The following is a 20,343-nucleotide window of genomic DNA, read 5'->3' as shown; positions in this document are numbered from 1 at the left end:
TCCGTGACAACTCATCTTAGTAATTTTTGGTTGCTTGACAATAAGAGTTAAAAGGAATGGAAATACAGATATTAAAACAGATTATTGACAGAAAAGCAGCATAAGATACATTGACGTGAATCTTCATTACTAAATTGAAAACCAGCCAAAAAATTGAGATGTTCCTAAAAATGTAAAATCAAAATAATCTCAAAAGAAAAGATGGAATATTTAAAAACCCACCAGTGACTCCTCATCACAGCCAGTCCCCGCGGCCCCCCGCACGGGCCGCCTTTGCATGCCCCACACATCCCTCACTGCTGCTGCCCTCAAGGGAATGTTTGCTGGGCTCGAGGCGACCCCACGAGGTTCACTCAACAGATGGGGAACTCAGAGGCCAAGTAGCACCCCAGCCTGTGCTGGGGGAACAAGCTGGATGGCATGAGGCCAACCCCAGAGGGGAGCAGGGCTTCTTGGCCCAGGTCCCCGACCCCCGCCCTCCACTCTGGGGCCAGGCACTCACAGGCCAGGGAGCGGGTCTGTTTCAGCCTGAGCGTTCTGGGTGGGCGCCAGGCTGCTGGCCCCTTCTGCAAGGATCTGCCGGATCAGGTCTTCATCTGGAGAGCAGGACGTATCAGGGGTGCACGGGTTCCTCCCACCCCAAACCTTGGACTGGGGACCCTCCTGGGGAACGCTGGGAGACCACCCTCCCCAGCGCTGCTCACCAGAAGCTGAGAAGTATTTGGTAGGCAAGGAGGGGCTGACCAGGGAGAGACCGTCGTCTTCTGTGCCCAGCACATGGCCCATCCGGCCTCGTGCCAGACGCTGCAGGGTGCTCCCCACGATGGATGGGTCACTCAGCAAGTCTGGCCAGTTGAGCGTCCCTTCGCTGGATGGCCAGCACACCAGGCTATAGGAGAGACACAGGTCAGCAAGGGGAGTTGCTTCTGAGCAAACACCCCGGGGACACTGTGTGGAGACACTCAGGGCCACAGACACTGGACAAGGATACCAGACACCCACACCGGGACATGTGAGGCATGGCCGACCCATGCCACGGCTCCCACTTTCTCCAGGGACCCCTACCTTTTCGAATCATCCAGAAATAAGTCATTTTTCATTTGTCCTGCAAAAGCCTGTTGAGAAGTGCCGAAAGCTTCAGACTCTGGGCTGCCCAGAGGCAGCAGGACCCACCCAGCTCAGCCAGGGACCCTGGGGAGCCCCCACCTCAGCACGCAGCCCTGGGAAGGTGAGGAAGGAGCTGTCCAGCACAGATGAGTCCAGGCAGCTGTCCACGTCCAGAACCTGCTGGCCGGAGGGGGTGGAACTCGGGCCCCCAGCCACCTGCAGGGACAGGCTGGTGGTCAGTGGGAGGCGTGCCCCTCCTGAGCAGTCTAGACTTGACCTGTTCTGAGAACGTCCCAGATTGCACGCATTCCACAGCTGTGCTGTCCGGTACGGCACACTGACCACGTGCTGCTGTGGGGCACTTGCGATGGCTGATGCGACCGAGGAACAAACATAAACAGCCACAGGCGGCTGGTGGTCACAGGGCTGGACCCCTGGGCACAGCACGAAACTCTCTCTCACAAGATGCTGGACGGGACTTGCCGCAGCACTGGTGGGTCTGCCTGCACGCTCCTGAGGGCAGGGGGCTGCCATTCCCTCTCCCTGCACTGCCCCCAACTGGCTTTGGGGTCAGCGTAGTGCTGGCCTCATGGGAGTTCTTTTGCGGGTCTGAGCAATGAGGTCAGTTTCTCTGGAACTGCCTGGTAGAAGCACCAGGAAGGCCAGCCAGGCTGCTCTCTGGAGGTTTTAAACCAGGAAGCCCACCCCTTTACTTGCTATGGGGCTGCTCAGACTTTCTGCGCCCTCCCGAGGCCTGGGTAGCGTGTCTTCCTGGGAACTTGTCCGGGTTCCCTAAGGCGTGCGCTGTGCTGACGCACAGGAGTCCGCGGGGCCCCAGCAGTGCGCCCCTCAGGGCACCCAGTTTCTGTAATCGATCTCTTTCTCCTCTGGCGGCCCAGTCAAGCACGCATCAGGGCTGCCTGCCCTCTGGCTGCCACACTGACCACAGCCCTGGGCAGAGGCACCTGCCCCCGCCACCCCGCCCCCTGGAGCCCCTGCCCCCAGCCCACCCTGCTCCGGGACATCCGGAAGAGGAACAGGATGACTAGGTACACGGGGTAGACAACCAGGCTGGACACCAGGCCAATGGCGACCGTGTCGGCACTCAGCGGGATCAGACTGGACACGGGCCCCACGCTGCATGGCAGGAGAGAAGAGACTCAGGCGGGGTCAGGCTGGGAAGGAGCAGGAAGGGGCGGGCAGAGGTGGGTCAGTCCGACCCCCTAGGCACCCACCTGTAGGCAGCATCTCCCAGGACCCCGTACCACACAGCATTGGCGCCCAGGAAGAGGGACATGAGGAGGACACAGCAGGTGGCCCGCTGGACGCGAGTGAAGCGGCTTCGGGGCGGCCGGTCCCATATGGAGAGCCAGATGTGCTTGTCGAAGAGGCCGCGCTGCAGCTCAGCCACCAGACGGCGCCGGCAGCCCTGCAGGGCCGCGTCACCTGTGGACGGGCACAGGGCGGCTGCAGGAGGCCCGAGGCTCAGGCCACGCCCACGGCCAGCGGGCAGGATGGGCCTTACTTGCTGCCAGCACCTCCTTCTCCACCAGACCCCCATTGGCCTCAGTCTCCACCGACAGCCAGTCGTTGACCAGGAAGAAGGTGCTGCGGGCTGTCTGCAGGTCCCTGACGATGACATGCTGCAGGAACCAGGCGGGGCTGAGCCCTGCAGACGGGACAGGGGCAGGGGCAGGGTCAGGGCTGCAGGGCGCACGGCGGGGAGGAAGGGGCAGCAGGCACCACCCGGACCTTTGTTGTCATGCCACACGCGGATCTTCCACACGCTGCCCAGGCTGTGCGGGGTGGCGATCTGGAAGATGTCCAGGCTGTTGCGGTGGAAGGCTCTGTTCCCATCTAGGTGCCGGTGGCCGCTCCGGCTCTCCACCCCATAAAGCATGATACCCACGTGCGCCGTGGTACCTGGTGTGTGGAAGGGGAGGTGGCAGGACTCTGGTTGCCTAGGCAAGCTTGTCCCTCTGCTGACCTTCACTTTCTGACCAAGGCAGTCCTCCCTCCACACAGCCAACAGACGTAGACCTCAGATGTCAACCTGTTAAAGAAATGCTGCCGACGACCGTAGGACCCAGGGTCCAGTCATCGGGCAGGCAGAGCAACTGTGTGCAGCGTAGTCAGCTGCGATGTCCACTGGCCGGTAATGTCACACTTTCTCCAAAGTCCACAGGGGCTAACCACTGTGCACCCTCCAGTCCCCACAGATTGCCAAACACATCATGGTGCCTCCTGTCTCCCCGTGACAAACACACGTGACGTCTTACAGAAATGGGTCGCCAGCAGGGGGCCCAGCCAACAAAGGAAACACATGATGACGCCAGAGGTGAGACTGGCCTCCAGCCACGGGGGTGCGGGCACTGCCCTGAGAGGCCCAGGACACAGCTGCAGCCTCAGGACTAAGGGGATGAGGCGCCGCAGGAAAGCCTCCCATTAAGAGAACTCAGGGGTTCTTGCCCAGGCGGGCAGTACAGACAGTGCAAGGCCGGCAGGTGTGCGGCACCGAGGAGAGGCTCCTCGCAGCGCCGGCCGCCCGACCAGAAGGCGAGCACACTGCGGCAGCCTCAGGGAGTCAGAGAGACGAAGCTCCTCGGTGCCCGTGCCCGACAGCCCCCGTCCCGCCGCGCGCAGTGCCAGCGCGCTTCTCGTGCCTGTGTGACCCGGAGCTCCCGAGGCAGTGAAAGGCATACTGTTTCTGCGATGACGACTCCTATTCAGGAACGACCCCCCCAGCAAGGCTCAAGCCTGCTTCCGCGCGGTCTGAAACACACACCAGCCCGGAGGCCTCCCGCATCGGCGGCACACCTGCTTCGTGCAGGATGTCCGCCTTCTTGGGGACAGCGACGGCGGGCCACAGGCGGCCATGAGAGCTCTCGGGCGAGTGCCCCACACAGCACCCGGTGGACTGGGCCCCACCCCAGGCCATCCATCGAGGTGGTGTCCCTGGGGAAGGCGGCCTCCACACGCGAGAGCAGTCTCGGCTGGGATGGGGGCCCTGCCCTCACCTGAGCCTCGGCCCCAGCCGGTCTTCACCAGAATCTCGTACTTGAAGCGGCCTCCCTTCCCACAGAAAGGGATGACCTGGACCCGCCTGACATCCAGCCGGTCCAGCCTGCGCAGGATCACCACCATGACTGCGTAGGTCACCAGGCACACGGCGCACGTCAGCAGGACGGTGTAGTTCAGGCCCGAGGCTGGCTCCTGGGGACGTGGCACCATCAGGCCCGGGGACTGTGGGCCATGCCTCCCCTTCTCAGGACCAAGCTGGGTCCCCCGGGACACCCAGAGGCATGGGCCCACTCACTGGGAAGATGAAGTGGACGCGGCTGGGGGGCACAAAAAGGCTGGCGCCGAAGGCGGTAAGGTGGCGGGTGAGGCAGACAGCCTGGCTGGGCGAGGTCTCCTCCAGGGGCAGGAGCCCCTCCGTCTGCCATGTCATCTCTGCCTCACTGAAGTACTGGCACAGCGACGCGTACAGGCCCACAGACACTTCAAGCGCCGACCAGCGGAAGTGGCTGGTCAGGTTCAGGTAGTACGTCCCACCTGGCTCTCTGGTCCTGGGAGAAGGCAGGTGTTGTGACCGGCCCTGCCCTGAGTTCCCAGTCGGGGCAGTGTTCTGGTCCAAGGACCTCTCAGCTGCAGCCATGCTTGCCAAGCTTTGCCAGGCCCAGCCTGCCCCCCACAGGAGCCCCCGTAACCTTGGCACACACAGAGGTGACCACGGCCTCCCTGTCCTCAGACACCAGCTCCACCCAAGCCACCGAGTGCAGCCTGCTGTCCAGCCCAGCACTCTTCCTGCCCCCAGGCTCTCGGGCGCCTGCTCTGCCCTCCAGGGTGGGCACATGCTCACCCTGGGGCCATGAAGAAGGTGTAGGGCCTGTGGTCGCCTCCTGCCAGAGCCTCCAAGCCGATCTTCCTGCTGGCTGAGCAGTTATGCTCATTGGGCCAGGGTGCTGAATGCAGGTAGGCAGCTAGGTAGGGCTCAGGCTCCTCAGGCAGGTAGCGCCCTGGGGTGCAGGCATGGGGTGACTCGCCTGCCCCAGGCAGCTGGCACACCCTGGGGGACCCCCCCTGGGCCCCCCTCCACCAGCAGAGGCTGGAAGAACCTCCACCCCCACTACACCCTTCACCGCCCTCCAGGCCTCCAGACCCTGGGAACCAGGAGACAGACCACCACAGGCCATGTGTCGGGGCGTCTGCAGGAAATCCCTGCTTGCCGGCCTCCCCTCCACTACCTGCCTAGCTGACCAAGGATGGGCACCCACCGTGTAGCACCGTGTAGGTGAGCTGCAGGTGCAGCCCCGCCTCAGGGCTGCTGCTCTCAGGGGCAACCACCACGCTGACCGAGGCCTGGGGTGGGATGACAGCAGAGCTGGCAGGGACTCGCGGGCCCTGGGCTGCCTGGTCGGAGCTGTTGGGCACCTTCACGGTGATGGCACGCTCTGAGGCCAGCTGCCCAATGGGGATCTGGGCACCGGCCTGTGTCTGGAAGGCCATGGAGGCCACCTTGGTGGAGACCGTGTAGTTGCCAATATAGCCAAAGGGGAAGGGGTTGGAGTCGACGAGGAAGATGAGCTGCACCACGTCGGTGAGGTTGGACAGGGCCCCGCTGAAGGCCGTGGGGATGGAGAAGTGGCAGCTGGGGCCCGAGGTGGCACCCTGGCACAGCAGGCTCCGCGGGTCTGAGCGCTTGCCCTGCGCCACGATCTCCTCGCCCACCAGCGTCAGAGGCTCCTCATCAAGCACACGGGAGCGCATGAGGATGCGCATGAGGGCCGAGGAGAGGTGGTAGGCCCTGGATGCCACCATCAGCGCCGGCAGCTCGGCCCCCAGCTCGGAGGGCTGTGGGCCCTGCATGTCTGAGCTGGCCAGGTGGATGAGGCCACCTGTGGGTGGGGGGAGAGGTCAGGGGGCGCTGTGGGGCGGGTGGGGAAGGGGCCGCTCCCCGCCCGCCGCACCAGTGACGTTGAGGATGCTGTCGGCAATGGTGGTGGGCGTCCCCGTGCCTGCGGCCGTCTCCGCCTGCAGGACGAGCATCATGGCTTCCAGCTTGTGCAGCGTCTTCTTCAAACATGAGCGGCACACGAGCTCCGGGCTGGACGCCTGCAGGGAGCCCAATGATGTATACAGCCCCATTCCAGCCTTGCTGACTGGCCCTGGGGGGCAGTTCCCACAGCCTGGCCACACGTGCCGAGATTCCAGGGCGGTTCCCACCACCCACCTCCCCTCCTCAGGCTCTCCTAACCACCCTCCGTGCTGCTGCTGGAAGGGCCACCCATCCTGGGTCCCACCCACATGCAGCCCTGCTGACAGCCCTTCCCTGGCCCCACCCACCCACATTGGCCTGTCCAAATAGTGACACGGCCCTGCTGGCCCCAGCCACGTCCAGAGCCCTAGGAGCCACACGGCGGACCAGACCAACCCTACCCAGAAGGCTCTGTGCTTCCTTCTCTGCATCCACCCACCAGCCTGGGCACAGTGCCACCATCAGGAGTGTGCCTAGCACACCCCAGTACCCACATGTGGAGTGACAGTGGTGGGTGACTTCTCCGGGCTGGAGGACCCAGGGTAGGTAAAACCAAAGGCCTTTCCGCATCTGCCATCCCCACCTCTGCTCCTCACACCCTGGGCCACTCTGCAGGGGCATCCTGGGGATGCCTGTGGCTCATGCCGGGACTGCCAACAATGAGCACACAGCCAGGTAAACTTGGTCAAGAAAAGCTTGGGGGCTCCGCAGGCCTGGACCTCGCCCTACCGTGCACTGGGCCAGTACGGCCGCGATCTGCTGGATGTCGTCCACAGTGTTGACCCGCAGGGAGACCAGAGTCTCAGTGACATTCTTGCGTATCTGGGCTCGAAGCTGTTGCCTGGGGTCCAACTCTGCTGCTGCAGCCAGGGCTTGCTCATACTGCAGGTGGTGGGCACACAGCAGCCATCAGTAGGTGGCGGGCAGCCGTGTGGCCCCTCAGCTGCTGTGTAAGTGGGGCAGCAGCTAACGTCGCTGGTTTCGTCAGGGACAAGAGGTGGCTGTCCCAGGACCTCCTGCAGGGGCTGGAGGCACAGGAGAGGAGAGGTGGGGAGGCCTAGTGGTGGGGAAGGCCTGCATGTGGCTACTGAGAGCAGCAGCTGTTTGAAGGAAGACAGGGATTTTGTCTGGCAGGAGCTGGGTACAGCCCTTTGCGGAATCCGGTCAGGAGCACGGTAACCGGCCCCCGCCACTGAGGGCAGACGTGGGACCCCTGCCCCTGCACTAACCTCGTTGAGCACAGTGATGAGTGCTAATGAGTACTCGATCACATGCTGCGGGTCAGCCTGTCTCAGGAGCCCGGGCAGCATGTTCTCTGCGAGGCTGTGCAGCCAGGCCATGAGGTCTGGGGAGGCTCCTGGGGGCTCCGGCAGGGCGATGGCCAGAGACCTGCACACAGGCAGCGAGTGAACAGGGGGCAGTGAGGCCCCCAGCTCCCAGCCAGACCCTGCTCTTGGGCACAGGCTCACCTGTTAAGGGCAACCACGGAAGCGCCCAGCTGGTCCTGCACCATCACGGCCAGGCCCACCTGGAAGTGGGGTGCGAAGCCCGGGGGAAGCACGGCCCCGTAGGCAGACAGGCTGCCCTTGTACACACAGAACTCCTCGCAGTGGTCCTGGCGACAGCGCCGCAGCAGCAGGACATACACCAGCGGGGCACCCGCATCCTCTGCATCCTGCCAGCCTGCAGGCCCCCATAGGGTCACCGGGGCCCTACAAACCCCACCTGAGGCCGGCCCACGCGCCCGCACCCGGCCTGGCCATACTCACCCATGCACTCGAAGTGAACCTTGGTGGTGAGTGCGTGCACCGCTGCCAGCGGGAAGAGGCGGCAGGAGCCCCCCCGCGGGGGCCGGTTTGGGGCAAGGCGGATGGAAGCGCAGCCTTCCGCCTCGCCCGAGCGGCCTAGCACCGTGAGCGTGAACGTATAGCCCTCGCCGTCCTGTAGCACGCCGCGCCGCACAACCAGCCGCATGCCGGAGCTGCCCGTTGACGTGCTGGCCTCGTCCAGCACCAGCGTCTCGTTGCCGAAGGTGTGCGCGGTCCAGCGCTACAGGACGCACGGCACCCTCCAGGCGGTCAAGGGGTCACCAGCCTCGAGGGCCCCGCCCCTGGCCCCCACCCACTCCGTGCCCCTGGCCCTGCCCACTCCTTGTCTCTGGTCCCCTGCCAGCTCCCAGCACGCTCACCCCTTGTTTGAGGCCCCCACGGCAATTGGTGCAGCGGCCCTCCAGGTACACGTAGGAGCTGCGGCTCACCGCGTACACTGCCTGCGCCTTGCAGGACACACACTCCAAGGACACGATGGGCACACGGCCGCTCCGGATCAGCACCTGGGCACAAGGTGGGATTACCGGGAGCTGTGCCCCAAGGCAGGGCCTCTGCTCTTGAGACCCAGGCCCAAGTCTGCCCAGACAGCAGGGCAGTCAGGGCCCTGCCTTCTGCACCTGCCATTCCCCGTGCTGGGAAAGCTCTCCAGGTCCAGCCCACTGGTACTCAACCCAAAGGCCAGGTTGCCAGGGGCCTGTGAGCTCAGCCCTCAGTGCAGTCATAGGGTTGTGTCTCCCAGCCTGGGCAGCGGGGTTCATCTAAAGGAACGGACCACGGTAGGCTTATTTTCTGCAGCATCCGGCGCCAAGCTTGGGCCTGGCACACAGGCGGCAGTGGGTAGGTGCTTGCCTATGATGGTCGACAAGTGACCGCTGAGCCCGACCAGGTGGCTCCTCTGGGCATGCCCCTCACCCCCACCAGGGGCAGGACATTCCCCCAGCCCCGACAGAGCCGGGTGCACCTGCCTGCATCAGCAGGCCCCGCCCAGTGGCAGCAGGATGCTGCCATGGGGGTGCCCCAGGGTGTCCTGACCCGCCTGGTTGGTCTGGGGAGGGTGTCTTGAGTGTGGCTCTAGGAGGGGGCGTGTTCCCCCAGCACGCTGAGGGGACTGTTACAGAGCGTGGTGTATGGCTGTCACCTGCTTGTGAGGAAGCCATGCTTCACTGGACGTTTGTTAGAAGCAGTAACTTAGAAAACCAACCACCTCGAGGCATCTGGAGCGACACCCCTGCCCCCGTGGCCGCCCCGCCCTGTGCCGCCGGGCACAGGCCAAGCACTCACTGTCTGGTTGGTGGCCTCTTCCCTCCTGCCCGCCTTCCACACAGTCAGGCTGAAGGTGTACTCCACGCTGGCTTGCAGGCGCTCCCGGGGGAGGGTGACCGTGCTGCTCCCACGGGGCCCGAAGGTCAGCGCACACCCTCCTGTCTCACTCTGCAGCCCACAACGGGGGGCAGTGAGACCCCCAATCTACTTCAAAGCAGGGCCAGCCCAGGGGGACTGCTGGGGAGACCCCCCCCCTGCTGGGATCAGGCCCACCAGGTACTCAGTCATCAGGTGGGGCCCAGGGCCCTGCTGAGCTCATTAGCACAAAGGAGTCACTAGGGGTGGGGGAGGTCCCGCCCCGCTGTGCGGCTGACCTGCGTCGAGGCCACGCAGGCCCAGTGGAAGCTGAGCGGTGTCTGGTCACCATCCTCCAAGTTGGGGTCATAGGACTTGCTCCCATCCAGCATCAGGTCCTGAGTATCTGACCACACACGGTACGAACCACCCTCGATAATGGGCACCAGGCGCTCGGGGACCACTGTCACGTTGGCCTGGATGCTTTGCGCCAGTGGTGTGTCCCCAAATGACACCATAAACACAAAGCAGTAGTGGCCCACGGGCAGTGCCAGCCGTGGCACCACCAGCTGGGGCCGGCTCATGTCCACGTTGGGCAAGGCCACACGGGCCATGCGTCCGAGCCGCTGGCAGCTAGTGGTGCGGTACACCTCCCAGCGGTACTCAGTCTGGTAGGTGATGCAGTCCCGTAGGTCAACATGGGCTTCCAGGTAGTTGCGCTGGGAGCGCCGCATGAGCACCTGCAAGGGCAGGGCCACCTCCACTCCAGGCTCCCTGCAGGCCAGCACGTGGACAGTGATGGTGGTCTGTGCCACAAAAAAGCTCACCAGGTTGGAGGCATTCACCTCTACACGGTAGTCCCCAGGCCGCAGGTAGGAATGGTCAGCCCAGGGCTCCTGTGTGTCCTCCGCTGGGGCCCCATCCCCAAAGTCCCAGTGGTAGGCCACACGCCGGGCACTGGGGCTCGTGGCAGCCTCGAACCGGGCTGAGCGGTTGGTGAAACAGCGGCTGCTGTGCAGTGCCACGTGCTGGATGACATCCTGAACCTCAACCACCAGTGTGCGGTTCACCCCACCCAGCTCGTTGAAGGCTCGCACATGGACCTCCAGCAGCCCCGCGGCCACAGGGGTGTACGTGACATCGCGGCCCGACAGGATGACCAGTGAGTCCCCCTGGACCTTCTGCAAGGAGAAGTACCACGCATAGGCGACGCGGGAGCCCCGCTGCACCCGGGCTGTGAAGTTCCTCTCAGCGCCCGTGGCAATGCCGGGCTCGCAGCAGTTGGGCACCTGGAGCCCGCCCACGGCCTCCAGCACCAAGATGCGCACCTGGGCCTGCGCCCTGCTCACGTGGTTCTCAGCCTGGATGCTCACTGTGTGGTCCCCAATGCGGGGGAAGCTGTGGGAGAACTGAGGCCCAGAGAGCACCTCAGGGACGGCCCCACTGACCTGCAGGCGGAAGCTGACAGCTGAGCCAGTGGCCAGCAGGATCTGAAAGTGGACCGGCTGCCCAGGCGCTGCCACCTTGCTGCTGGCCCAGAGCACCAGGCCCACAATGGGCTCCTCCACTGTGAGGCTGTGTGTGGCTACCAGCCAGCTGACTGCATTGGAGGCGTTGAGCTGAACAGAGAAGGTGCCGGCATCAGGGAAGACCATGGTCACATGCTGGCCATGCTTGCTGCCACCCAGAGCGGCCCAGCACCAGCTCACGTTGCTGCCCGAGGCCAGCTGCCCCCAGAAGGGCACAGTGGAGCTGGCTGCCACAAAGCCACGGCTTAGCTCACCAGCCCTGATGCTGAGACCGCTCACAGGCACCTGCACGACCACCTCAATGGTGGCGTTGGCTGAGCCCAGTTCATTCTTGGCTGTGACTGTGACCAGGTGCAGGCCGGGGGTAACAAAGGCATGGAGGGTGGAGGGCTCTGGGGTCTCCCAGCTCAGCCCGTCCTCCAGGGACCAGGTATAAATGACACTGCTGCCACCAGCCAGCTCGACACAGAGAGTGACACTCGTGTTGACAGCAGCTGGGTTTGGGGAGGCGGCCGCAGAGAGCCACCCCACAGGTTCCACAAAGTCCACGGTGCGAGTGGCCGAGACACTGCCCAGCATGTTGGTGGCCCGCAGATGGACATGGTACATGCCAGCCTCGAGCACAGTGAGCAGGAAGGTTTTCCCGCTGCCAGCCAAGGCCAGGCCACCGTCCCGCTGGGCAGTCCAGCTGTAGGAGACGTTGGTGCCGTCATGGACCACGGCCTGCAGCTGCAGCGTGCGGTTAGTGGGGAAGCAGCAGCTGCTGCCACCGCCCACCACCTGCAGCCCCTCGATGCGCTGCAGGACATAGACGAAGATGCTGTCCTGGGCAGCGCCTACCTCGTTCTCAGCTGTGACGATGATGTTGAAGGTGCCCACCGAGCGGAAGGTGTAGGAGATGGTGGGGCCCCCGGGGATGGGTGTGCAGCGGTCACAGAGCACCCAGCAGTAGCGCACGTCACTGCCTGCCTCCAGCAATGTGCTGAAGCTCACACTGCCGTTCAGGGGCACCACCGTGCGGCTGGCGTTGACACTGAGCCCTCGCACACGCTGCTGCACTGTGACGTTCAGCCTGGCCTCGCTGCGGCTCACCTCATTCCAAGCCGCAACCCTGATGGCAAAGCGGCCTGTGCTATTGTAGACATGGGTGATCGTGGGGCCCTCAAGCCACCCGCCATCCCCCAGCTCCCACAGGTAGGTGGCGGGGTGCCCACGGCCCACAGCGGAGAGCAGGTAGGGCTGCTGCAGCTCCAGCACATGGGAGCTGTTGACCTCGATGCCCGTGAGCTCCACGGGCTCCTGCACCTCCACGAGTGCCGAGTCGTTGGCAGCTGAGACGTTGTTGGACGCTGTGACTGTCACCAGGTAGGAGCCCGAGTCTCGGTAGGTGACTGTGGCCTCGGGGCCCCCGGTGTGGGCGGCAGCCTCCGTGCCAAAGTCCCAGGTGTAGCGGTAGGGAGAGGAGGGCCAGGCACAGGCCGCCAGCTGGGCCGCATTCCCAAGCTGCACAAACTGCCTCTCAGGCCACAGGGTGACGTTGCCCACCTCGGGCTCCACACAGACGCTGGTGAAGTAGTGCGCCTTATTCACGCGGCTCGACAGGACCAGCGCCAGGGGAAACGTGCCACTCCGTGTGAAGTTGTGTGTCACTGTGGGGTCCCCCTGGATGGTCATGTTGGATGAGCCGTCCCCAAAGGTCCAGTCGAAGATGTGGAGGGCAGGGTTCCCGGTGACGTGGGCTGTGAGACGAGCATGGGGCTGCTCAGGGATGCAGCCCGTGGGGTCAATCCACAGCACCTCCAGGACAAAGACCTGCACAGAGAGGCTCTGGGCCAGCTGGCCAGCCGGGCTGGACACTCCCACAGTCACCGTGTAGTTCTGTGCCCGCAGGTACACATGCTCCACCGTGGCCTCGGGGCCTGAGAGCACCGTGCCATCCCCCATGTCAAAAGTCCATGTGACATTGTCACCCGACTCCAGGGTGGCGCTGATGACCACTGGTGCGCCCTGCTCCACAGCGGGGCTGAGCCTCACGCGCAGGCCACGGAGCCTGTCAAGGACACGGACGCTGGTGCAGGCCGCGGCACTGCTCACCATGTTGTTGGCTTCCAGGCAGACATGGTACATGCCCCGTGAGGCAAATGTGTGGTTGACCTCAGGCTGGTGCTGCATCAGGGCTGGGGAGCCGTCCCCGAAGTCCCACGAGTAGAGGACGCCCACGGGCGAAGGCAGCGGGTGTGGGGAGAAGGTGACAGGCTGCCCCGCCACCAGGACGCGGCTGCCCACAGCCACAGCCACGGCGGGTAGGGAGGCGCGCACACTCACAGGTACTTGCCGAGTCAGGTTCTCGAAGGCATTGGACACGAGCAAGGTCAGGTTGTACACACCTGGGGGACAAGCTGTTGTGAGGCCGGGGCCGGGGCCACCGCAACACGCTCGGTAGAATCTCTCCCGAACCCCACACCGCCACATGTGGGCCTCTCGGGAGGGGCAGGGGCAGGGCCCTGGTTAGACATGAATAGAGGGCACCCTTGGCCCCTGCCTGGGGGTCCTCATGGGGAGGCATGTGGGGTGAGGCCGGCACAGGGGCGGGGGTTGTGCAGGCATGCTCAGGCTGACAAGGGCAGACGCCAATGCAGGGTCCGGCCGTGGGAGCCACTGTTTATCTGGCCTTCGGCACATGAGGCTTCTGGGGCTTTAACAATGACTGAGAGGCAATCACCCTTCCCCTTCAAAAACACTCAGAGAAGGGGACAGGGAGGGCCAGTTTCTGACCAGCAGACCTGAATCGAGGGCTCAGCAGCCCAGCCCACCCGACTCGGACACCCCTTCTCCCCTCTCCTGAGGGCAGGGCCCAGGCTGCACTGAAGGGGCTGCCCCCAGGCCAGGCCGCAGTCCCCCCCGCCGCACCTGGGACTGTGTAGCTGTGCGTGATGTTGTGCTCCACCAGCACCTGGGCCACTGTGGGGTCTGGGACCTGGAAGGACTTGTTGTACGGAGGCTTGAACTGGCCCGTCACCTGCTCGCCATCCCCGAAGGTCCACCTGCCACGGCAGCAGGTGGGCTGTGAGCAGCTGTAGGTTGCACTGGGGGGTCAGCTGCTTCCACAGGGGTGCCCCCAACCCTGCTGAAGTCCCCACCCCACCCAGCACCTCCCAACAGAGACAGTGGCTGAGGAGAGAACCTGGCGCCAGCCTGCCCAGGCCTGGCCCAGCGAGCTCACAGAAAGGCCACGTCCACGGCTGCGTCCACGAGCACGTCGGCAGCCAGCGCTAGTGTGGCACCGAGGGGCAGCACGGGCGACACCACAGACATGTGGAGGCCCTGCATCCTGTGCATGCGCTCCACGGTGACATTGTAGTTCACAGTGACGTTGCTCACGTGGTTGGAGGCTGTCAGCTGTGGGGACAGGCAGTGGACGGTGGGCTGCCAGGGGGCAGGCCGCAAGGCAGCGTGGACGGAGGCCCCCGCACTCACCCTCAGCTGCGTGGGGTCCCTGGGAGCAAAGCGGAATGGGAAGCAGAGGGGAGCCCCAGCGCCTGCCCCCCAACTCCACCCCGCATGCCCCGCCCACCGAGAGCTTGAAGACAGCAGCACTCTGGTAGATGACGTTGAACACCACGTTGTGGAAGGTCAGGGACTGCTTGTCATCGATGGTCCAGCGGAAGATCACGTCTGAACCGGCCTCTACCACGGGGCTGTACCTCTGTGGGAAGGACACAGGCGGGCTGTGTGGCCCTGCCCTGGACACGCCTCCCCGGGAGGGGTGGGGGGAACAGAGGGTGTGCCCCAGGGAGGCCACCTGGGGCCGAGCACGGGCTCGCTCACCCCTCCACCTCTGGATTCCTCGCCGTCCTCACCTGGAAGGTGACCCAGCACCAGGGCGTGAAGCGCGGACCCACATCTGCGTCCACACACCCTCCCCAGGAGCTCCTGCTCACCCCGCAGTTGGACAGCACCATTCAAAAGGCATAGCTCAATGGGATTCATGGTTCTGGACGTTTCTCTGCATCACTTGACAGAACAGGTGTGTCCAGGGCAAGTCAGGGGACACAACAGCACAGGTGGCAGGGCGGGCAGACAGCCCTTCCCACAGCCCTACGCAAAGGCAGCAGAGCCACAGGCCTCCCCGTGCAGAGTGGTCGCCCCAGGACCGGGACAGCCCCTTCCCAGGGGCACCAACAGTGGCTGGGCGGCGCCAGGCCCCACCCCCAAAAGCACTGGCTTTAGCCAGGCGGGAACACAGCAGGGGCCGCCCAAACCGCAGCCAGGCTCCATGAGGTCTGAGGTGGGCCAAGAGTTTGACGTGTTTCTTGAGCAAACAGGCACACTTGGGAGCCACTGTTCCAGTGGTGACTTCCCGGTGACGGGAGTCAGTGCAGCATGAGGGGCTCCTAACTGCCTGGCCACACTGCCCTGCATCCCCGTGACCCGGCAGGCCCCCTCCTCACTGGGGAGGGGCAGGGCACCCTGCGGCCCCACTCACCACCAGGACGCCCTGCAGCACGCGGGCCTCGGGGCGGGGTGTGGCCCGGAGGCCGCTGATGGGCTCCTCCGCCCTCACTGGCAGGCTGAGGTTGGCACGGCCGGCGCTGTTCTCCACCACGACCTCCACAGCGTGCTCGCCCTTGCTGAGCCCAGGCAGCGCCAACACTGAGAACAGGGTGGCATTAGCCTTGGCACAGCCAGGCACCAGGGCAGCCACTGTGGCGGGGCAGGTGGCCTCAAAGGGTGCACAGACGCTGCCCCCAAGCCAGTGCGCTGTGGCTGTGGCACTGTCACCAGAGTCCACCTGGAGCACCAAGGCCGAGCCGTTGGTGGACACATAGAAGTGGCCATCTTGGGGGGTGGGGTGGACGACTCGTAGCCCAGCCACTGGGGACAGCACAGTGAAGCTGCAGGACAGGTTCTGCCTGGACACACTGTTGCCCACCATGGCCCGGACCTCATAGTGCCCCGGCCGCCGCAGCCCCGGGTTGGGCCTCATGCCCAGCAGCGGGGTGAGCTGTTCCGTGGCAGCCAGCAGCCTCAGTGTGCAGGCAGGGCCGGCTGGGGCTGCCTCCAGCTGGGCGGGCAGGTGGGTCAGCCAGGCCGAGGCACTCGTGGAGAAGTACGGGACCACTGAGCCAGAGTGGCTGTGCGCTGGCGGGCAGTGCAGGAGGGCGCCTGCTCCAGCATCATGCTGCAATGCGATGAGGTCACCGGGGAGCAGGGGGCTGTCTTGGCCATGGAAGGTGACCTACGGGAGGGGGAAGTGAAGCTGTGTCGGGCCCTACAGTGGGCCAACAGGATCCCCTGGATCTGGCCACCAGAGCCACCGCACAGGGGTCTCAGCTCACAGTCACTCATTCCACCAGGCTTCCCAGGACCCCAGGTACTCATGGCGGGACAGGCCTCCGGGACAGCCTCAGACAAAAGGCACATGCAGGGGCAGAGAGGGCCTCCTGGACTGGGGGGCCTCTGAGGGACGCTCCTCTGAAGGCCAGGAGAGGCCAGCCCCACCAAGACGGAAGGAGAGTCCTCCCAGAAGGCCCTGCACAGTGCAAAGGCCCTGGGGAGACCAGCTTCACACTGAGGGATGAGGCTGGAGGGCGCGGGGCAGGGCAGGAACCTGGGGCTGTGGAAGAATCTGCACTTTGTGTCTGGAGAGGCCCAGACCTAGGGAGCTTGGAGGCGGCACAGCACCAGGCCTTGAGGCCGACGCACCGAGTACTGGGCCGGCGGCCCCGCCGGCACGGAGAAGAGGAACTCCTGCCACAGTGTGTAGGAGACCCCAGGGAGCCCTGGCCCCGGCGAGGACCCATTAGCACAGGCCTGAGGGCGGCAGGGGGCATCTAGTGGCAGGCAGATGTTGGATCTGGGGCACAGGTGTCCCCCTGGGGTGCACGCAGGGACCAGCTCGGTGCTGTTCTCCAGGGGCCTGCTGTCAGGTTCACTGCTGTTTTCTGGGGCTCCTGCAAGGAGAAGAGGGGTGTCGGGCCCCAGTGTGGTAACAAGCCTCAGTCAGGGACACCCTGCTGTGACACAGCCTTGCGAGACAGCACCCCGGCCCCTGCCATCACTCCCCACCCAGGCAGGCCCCTCCAAGTCTGTCCTTGAGACCCCAGGTGCGAGTCGGCATCTCTGTGGAATCCACCCTGTCCACCTCGAGGCTGGAGATCAGTCCAGTGCCAAGGGACGAGAGGACATGACAGCACAGAGAGGCCCCCCAAGCCCCCCAACCCCACCAGGATGGAGCCCCACCTGCTCCTCCCTGGGGCCGGTGCACCTGCAGCCTCAGCTGGGCAGGCCGGCCGAGCGCCTGAGTCCCAAATTCAGCAGTGGTGAGGAAGGCCTCTCGGCTCAGGCCCAGGCCTGCAAACACCATCACCTGGGGGGGGCCAGGAGGCATGCTGGTCAGTTTTGCAGCCTGGCGGCAGCCCATCCCCACCCCAGGCAGGTCAGCAGGCAAGAAGCCACCAGGCGGGGCATCCGGAGGCCTCCGTGCACCTTGTCCGACGCTGGGAAATGCCGTCCCTCAGAAGGAAAGTCAGTCTGAAACTGTCTGTGCGGGCCCCGACTTGGTTTTTAAAAGCCCACCAACAGCAAGAGAGAAGGTTCAGACCCCCTGGGCGCCCCCCTGGATCAGGGCACGGCCTCTCCCCTCCACACTGTCTCTAGGGCACACACGGTCGGCAGTGAGGTGGAGAGAGCTTATGCTCCAGACACATAGCCCCCGGGGCACACACGGGCTCCGACCGCATCCCGAGGGGCCGCGGGCCGCCTACCTCCACAGCCTCCTGCGGGGCTGAGAGGGCCTCCAGCTGCACCAGGGGGTTCAGGGGCCCCTGCAGGTCCCCAGCGGGCGCTCCCATAAGGAAGTTCTCCGCGTCCCACACTGGGCCTGGCGGGGGCGAGTGTGCAGTGTGGGACGAGCTGGCCTGGGACTGAGCCCCCGGAAGCACCCCCAGCTCCCTCCATCTTTGTTTCATCAGGGGAAGGCTCAGCTCGACAACAGCAGGCGCTCAGCTGAGGAACACAGGGGACCATGAGGCCAGGGCAGGAGGGCTCCCCGCCTGGCAGTGGCCCCAGCGCACCTCCAGGCTGCAGCTCACACACGTAGCTATGCGGCGCGGAGCACAGGTCCGTGTTGCACTGGCCGGCGGGCCCGAGCCTCACGCAGCGCTCAGCCGAGGAGGGGTGTGGCTCCCCAGGAAGCCAGTTCTGGCAGCTCTCCAGGCTGAAGGCCTCAGCCAGGGGCACGCCTGCCACCGTTCCCTCCACAGCAGAGAAACCAATCCACACATCCAGGCTCCTGAAGCAGATGGTGGGGTGCGTGTGTTCAGGGGGCTTCCTGAAGACAGGTGCCCCTTAGTCTGCCTTCTCTCCAAGCACAGGCTCCTCACAGCAGCCCATCTGCTGGGCCCTGTCCCTGCCCCTGCTCTCCAGATGAGGCCCAGAGACATGCCCTGGCAGGCAAGGCCCACGCAGTCCCCACCCTGCCACGCACGCCCACATAGCCTCAGCGGCCGAGGGCCACACAGACCCGTGCACATCAGAGGGATGGCATTTGGGGGCCAAGACACCTGCATATAAACCCCAAATGGGCTATTCCCCACAGCTCTGCCAGGACAGGCAGACCATTCTGGAGGCAGGGCTTGTAGACGCTTGGGCAGGGACGGGGGAGGAGGTGATGTGCTCAGAGCTGATGTGGAGTGAACGCAGGCACGGCCTGGAGGACTCGGGGCCTCGGTCTCCCCTTCTGGACCCTGAGGATGCCCATGGTGTGATCCGTGGTCCAGTCAGCCCTCTCCCTCCCATACAGGGTTCCTGGGAGAGGTGGGGCTCTGACCTCCAGCCCCACCAGCCACAGCAGGTGCTGAGGGCCGAATGAGGCCAGGCAGAGTGGCCCCTAATGCCCACGACAGGGAAGCCCGCTTGCCCACAGGCCTGGGGTGACAAGAACATCCACGAGGCTCCTTGTGCACAGCGGCACCGCCCACCCAGGTCACCAGAACCATCCCACCCCTGCCAGGAGGGCCCCAACACAGGACAGGCAGGCAACAGGATACAGGTCTGGAGGCACCTCCTGCAGCAGGCACAGACCACCCCCTGCACCCACATCTGTGTCCAGAGGCTGATGGGAACAGCCGTCAGCTGGGCACGACACGGCCCTTCACCTCAGGTCCAGGAGACAGGCTGGCCAGCTGCACACAGCACCCCCTCCCCTCCTCTCCTCCTGGCCCTCCTCAGGCCTCGGGCTCGGCCCCACACAGTGTTCCGGGGCCCGGACGCCCAGCCTCTTGGAGGGTGGGCGCAGGATACCTGGTGACCTGGGAGACCAGGAAGTGCTGGATGGCAGGACTGTCCACCATGGCCAGGGCGGCCCCGGCCCAGGCTTGGCACTGCTCCTGCGCCTGCAGCCAGGCTGCCTTCTCTGCCACCAGCCGGTAGCAGTGCCCATTACCAGGGAAGATCTCGGTGTCCAAGGGGCAGAGCGGATGCACCACTTTGGGGTTGGCAGAGAGATAGGGGCATCAATGTGGGTGCCCAACCAGGACCCTGCCCCCCCCTCTGCCAATGCTGGGCCTGGAAGTGGGGAGGCCCCCACCTTGGGCCGGCTCGTCGCCCAGGGTCATGATGCTGTAGGTGGCGTCCAGGTCTGAGCCGCCACGATTTCGGACACTGAGCTCGAAGGTCTCCTCACTCCGCACCGAGACCAGACACACGAGCTCCAGGGCGGCAGGCGCTGCCTCCACCTTCACGTCCACCCCAAGCCAAGCTGAGCCAGCCCCCTGGGCCAGCACAGCAGTCACGTGATAGCGTCCGGGCAGCACATAGCGGTGGGTGGCGGACGGACCGGCCACGTCCACCTCGGGGGAGCCGTCACCAAAGTCCCAGTGTGTGGAGCTGATGGGCAGTGAAGCAGTGATGTGGAAGGCTGCTGGCTGGCCGGAGGCCAGGGGTCCTTGGGGCCCCAGCAGGGTGGCCCCTGGGGAGGCAGGGAAGATGTTCTGGAGGAGAGTGGGGCCCCCACAGGCAGGAGCAGGGCGCAGCGGGGGGCTGGAGCAGAAGGGCAGGCAGGCTGAGGAGGCGTTGGGGGGCTGGGCCGTCCCGCACAGGCACTGGCCCTGCTCTGAGAGGGCCGCGAGGCCCTGGCCAGCTGCGAAGCAGAAGGCACTGCAGGCCTTGGGCGCCAGAGGGCCCTCACGGGCAGTTCTGAAGGCCACCAGGGTCAGGGCACCACCAGAGCTGTTGCTGGGGAGGCAGGCAACATACTCCTCACCTGGAGGGGCAGATGAGCCAATCCTGTGCTGCGCCCATCCCACTGTTTTCTGCCCCATTTGCAGGCCACACACCCCTACCTGACCCTCCACCAGCTGCATGCCACTTGGCACCACCCCTGACTTCTGCCACCCAGAAGGCCTTCCTGACCCCCACCTGGGCAGTCGGCCCCTGTCCTTATTCCCCAGGTGCACCTGTCCCCACGTCCTCGCCTCCCTGCCCCAGGCTGGCGACCCCA

General features: G+C 65.0%; 1 protein-coding gene across 5 annotated transcripts in view; it reads right to left on the bottom strand.

The window, feature by feature from the left end:
- The window catches only part of PKD1 (polycystin 1, transient receptor potential channel interacting), a 42,283-nt gene that overhangs the window by 5,925 nt on the left and 16,015 nt on the right, over positions 1 to 20,343 (bottom strand). For 3 of the 5 annotated variants that reach the window (XR_012121806.1, XR_012121805.1, XM_073214336.1), the window contains exons 5-34: positions 19,432 to 20,106; positions 19,146 to 19,329; positions 17,918 to 18,135; positions 17,609 to 17,724; positions 17,085 to 17,211; positions 16,548 to 16,795; positions 15,328 to 16,080; positions 14,416 to 14,547; positions 14,065 to 14,240; positions 13,752 to 13,885; positions 9,612 to 13,228; positions 9,256 to 9,405; positions 8,334 to 8,477; positions 7,915 to 8,194; positions 7,615 to 7,828; positions 7,375 to 7,534; positions 6,875 to 7,027; positions 6,078 to 6,222; positions 5,385 to 6,005; positions 4,970 to 5,126; positions 4,424 to 4,676; positions 4,125 to 4,320; positions 2,860 to 3,030; positions 2,633 to 2,776; positions 2,343 to 2,553; positions 2,118 to 2,244; positions 1,207 to 1,323; positions 1,066 to 1,115; positions 705 to 889; positions 503 to 596 (exon numbers count right to left, since the gene is read on the bottom strand). Coding sequence is in view for 2 of the 5 variants with exons in the window: in XM_073214336.1 (XP_073070437.1) it covers positions 503 to 596; positions 705 to 889; positions 1,066 to 1,115; positions 1,207 to 1,323; positions 2,118 to 2,244; positions 2,343 to 2,553; positions 2,633 to 2,776; positions 2,860 to 3,030; positions 4,125 to 4,320; positions 4,424 to 4,676; positions 4,970 to 5,126; positions 5,385 to 6,005; positions 6,078 to 6,222; positions 6,875 to 7,027; positions 7,375 to 7,534; positions 7,615 to 7,828; positions 7,915 to 8,194; positions 8,334 to 8,477; positions 9,256 to 9,405; positions 9,612 to 13,228; positions 13,752 to 13,885; positions 14,065 to 14,240; positions 14,416 to 14,547; positions 15,328 to 16,080; positions 16,548 to 16,795; positions 17,085 to 17,211; positions 17,609 to 17,724; positions 17,918 to 18,135; positions 19,146 to 19,329; positions 19,432 to 20,106 (9,952 nt within the window). In the remaining 3 variants the exon portion in view is untranslated. The remainder of the gene's footprint in view (positions 1 to 502; positions 597 to 704; positions 890 to 1,065; positions 1,116 to 1,206; positions 1,324 to 2,117; positions 2,245 to 2,342; positions 2,554 to 2,632; positions 2,777 to 2,859; positions 3,031 to 4,124; positions 4,321 to 4,423; positions 4,677 to 4,969; positions 5,127 to 5,384; positions 6,006 to 6,077; positions 6,223 to 6,874; positions 7,028 to 7,374; positions 7,535 to 7,614; positions 7,829 to 7,914; positions 8,195 to 8,333; positions 8,478 to 9,255; positions 9,406 to 9,611; positions 13,229 to 13,751; positions 13,886 to 14,064; positions 14,241 to 14,415; positions 14,548 to 15,327; positions 16,081 to 16,547; positions 16,796 to 17,084; positions 17,212 to 17,608; positions 17,725 to 17,917; positions 18,136 to 19,145; positions 19,330 to 19,431; positions 20,107 to 20,343) is intronic. The other 2 variants (XR_012121807.1, XM_073214337.1) reach the window with 1 other exon arrangement.

The sequence above is a fragment of the Manis javanica genome, chromosome 10 (genome assembly GCF_040802235.1).
Source record: "Manis javanica isolate MJ-LG chromosome 10, MJ_LKY, whole genome shotgun sequence".
Classification (NCBI taxonomy): Eukaryota; Metazoa; Chordata; class Mammalia; order Pholidota; family Manidae; genus Manis; species Manis javanica.
This window is presented reverse-complemented; position numbering and strand designations above follow the sequence as displayed.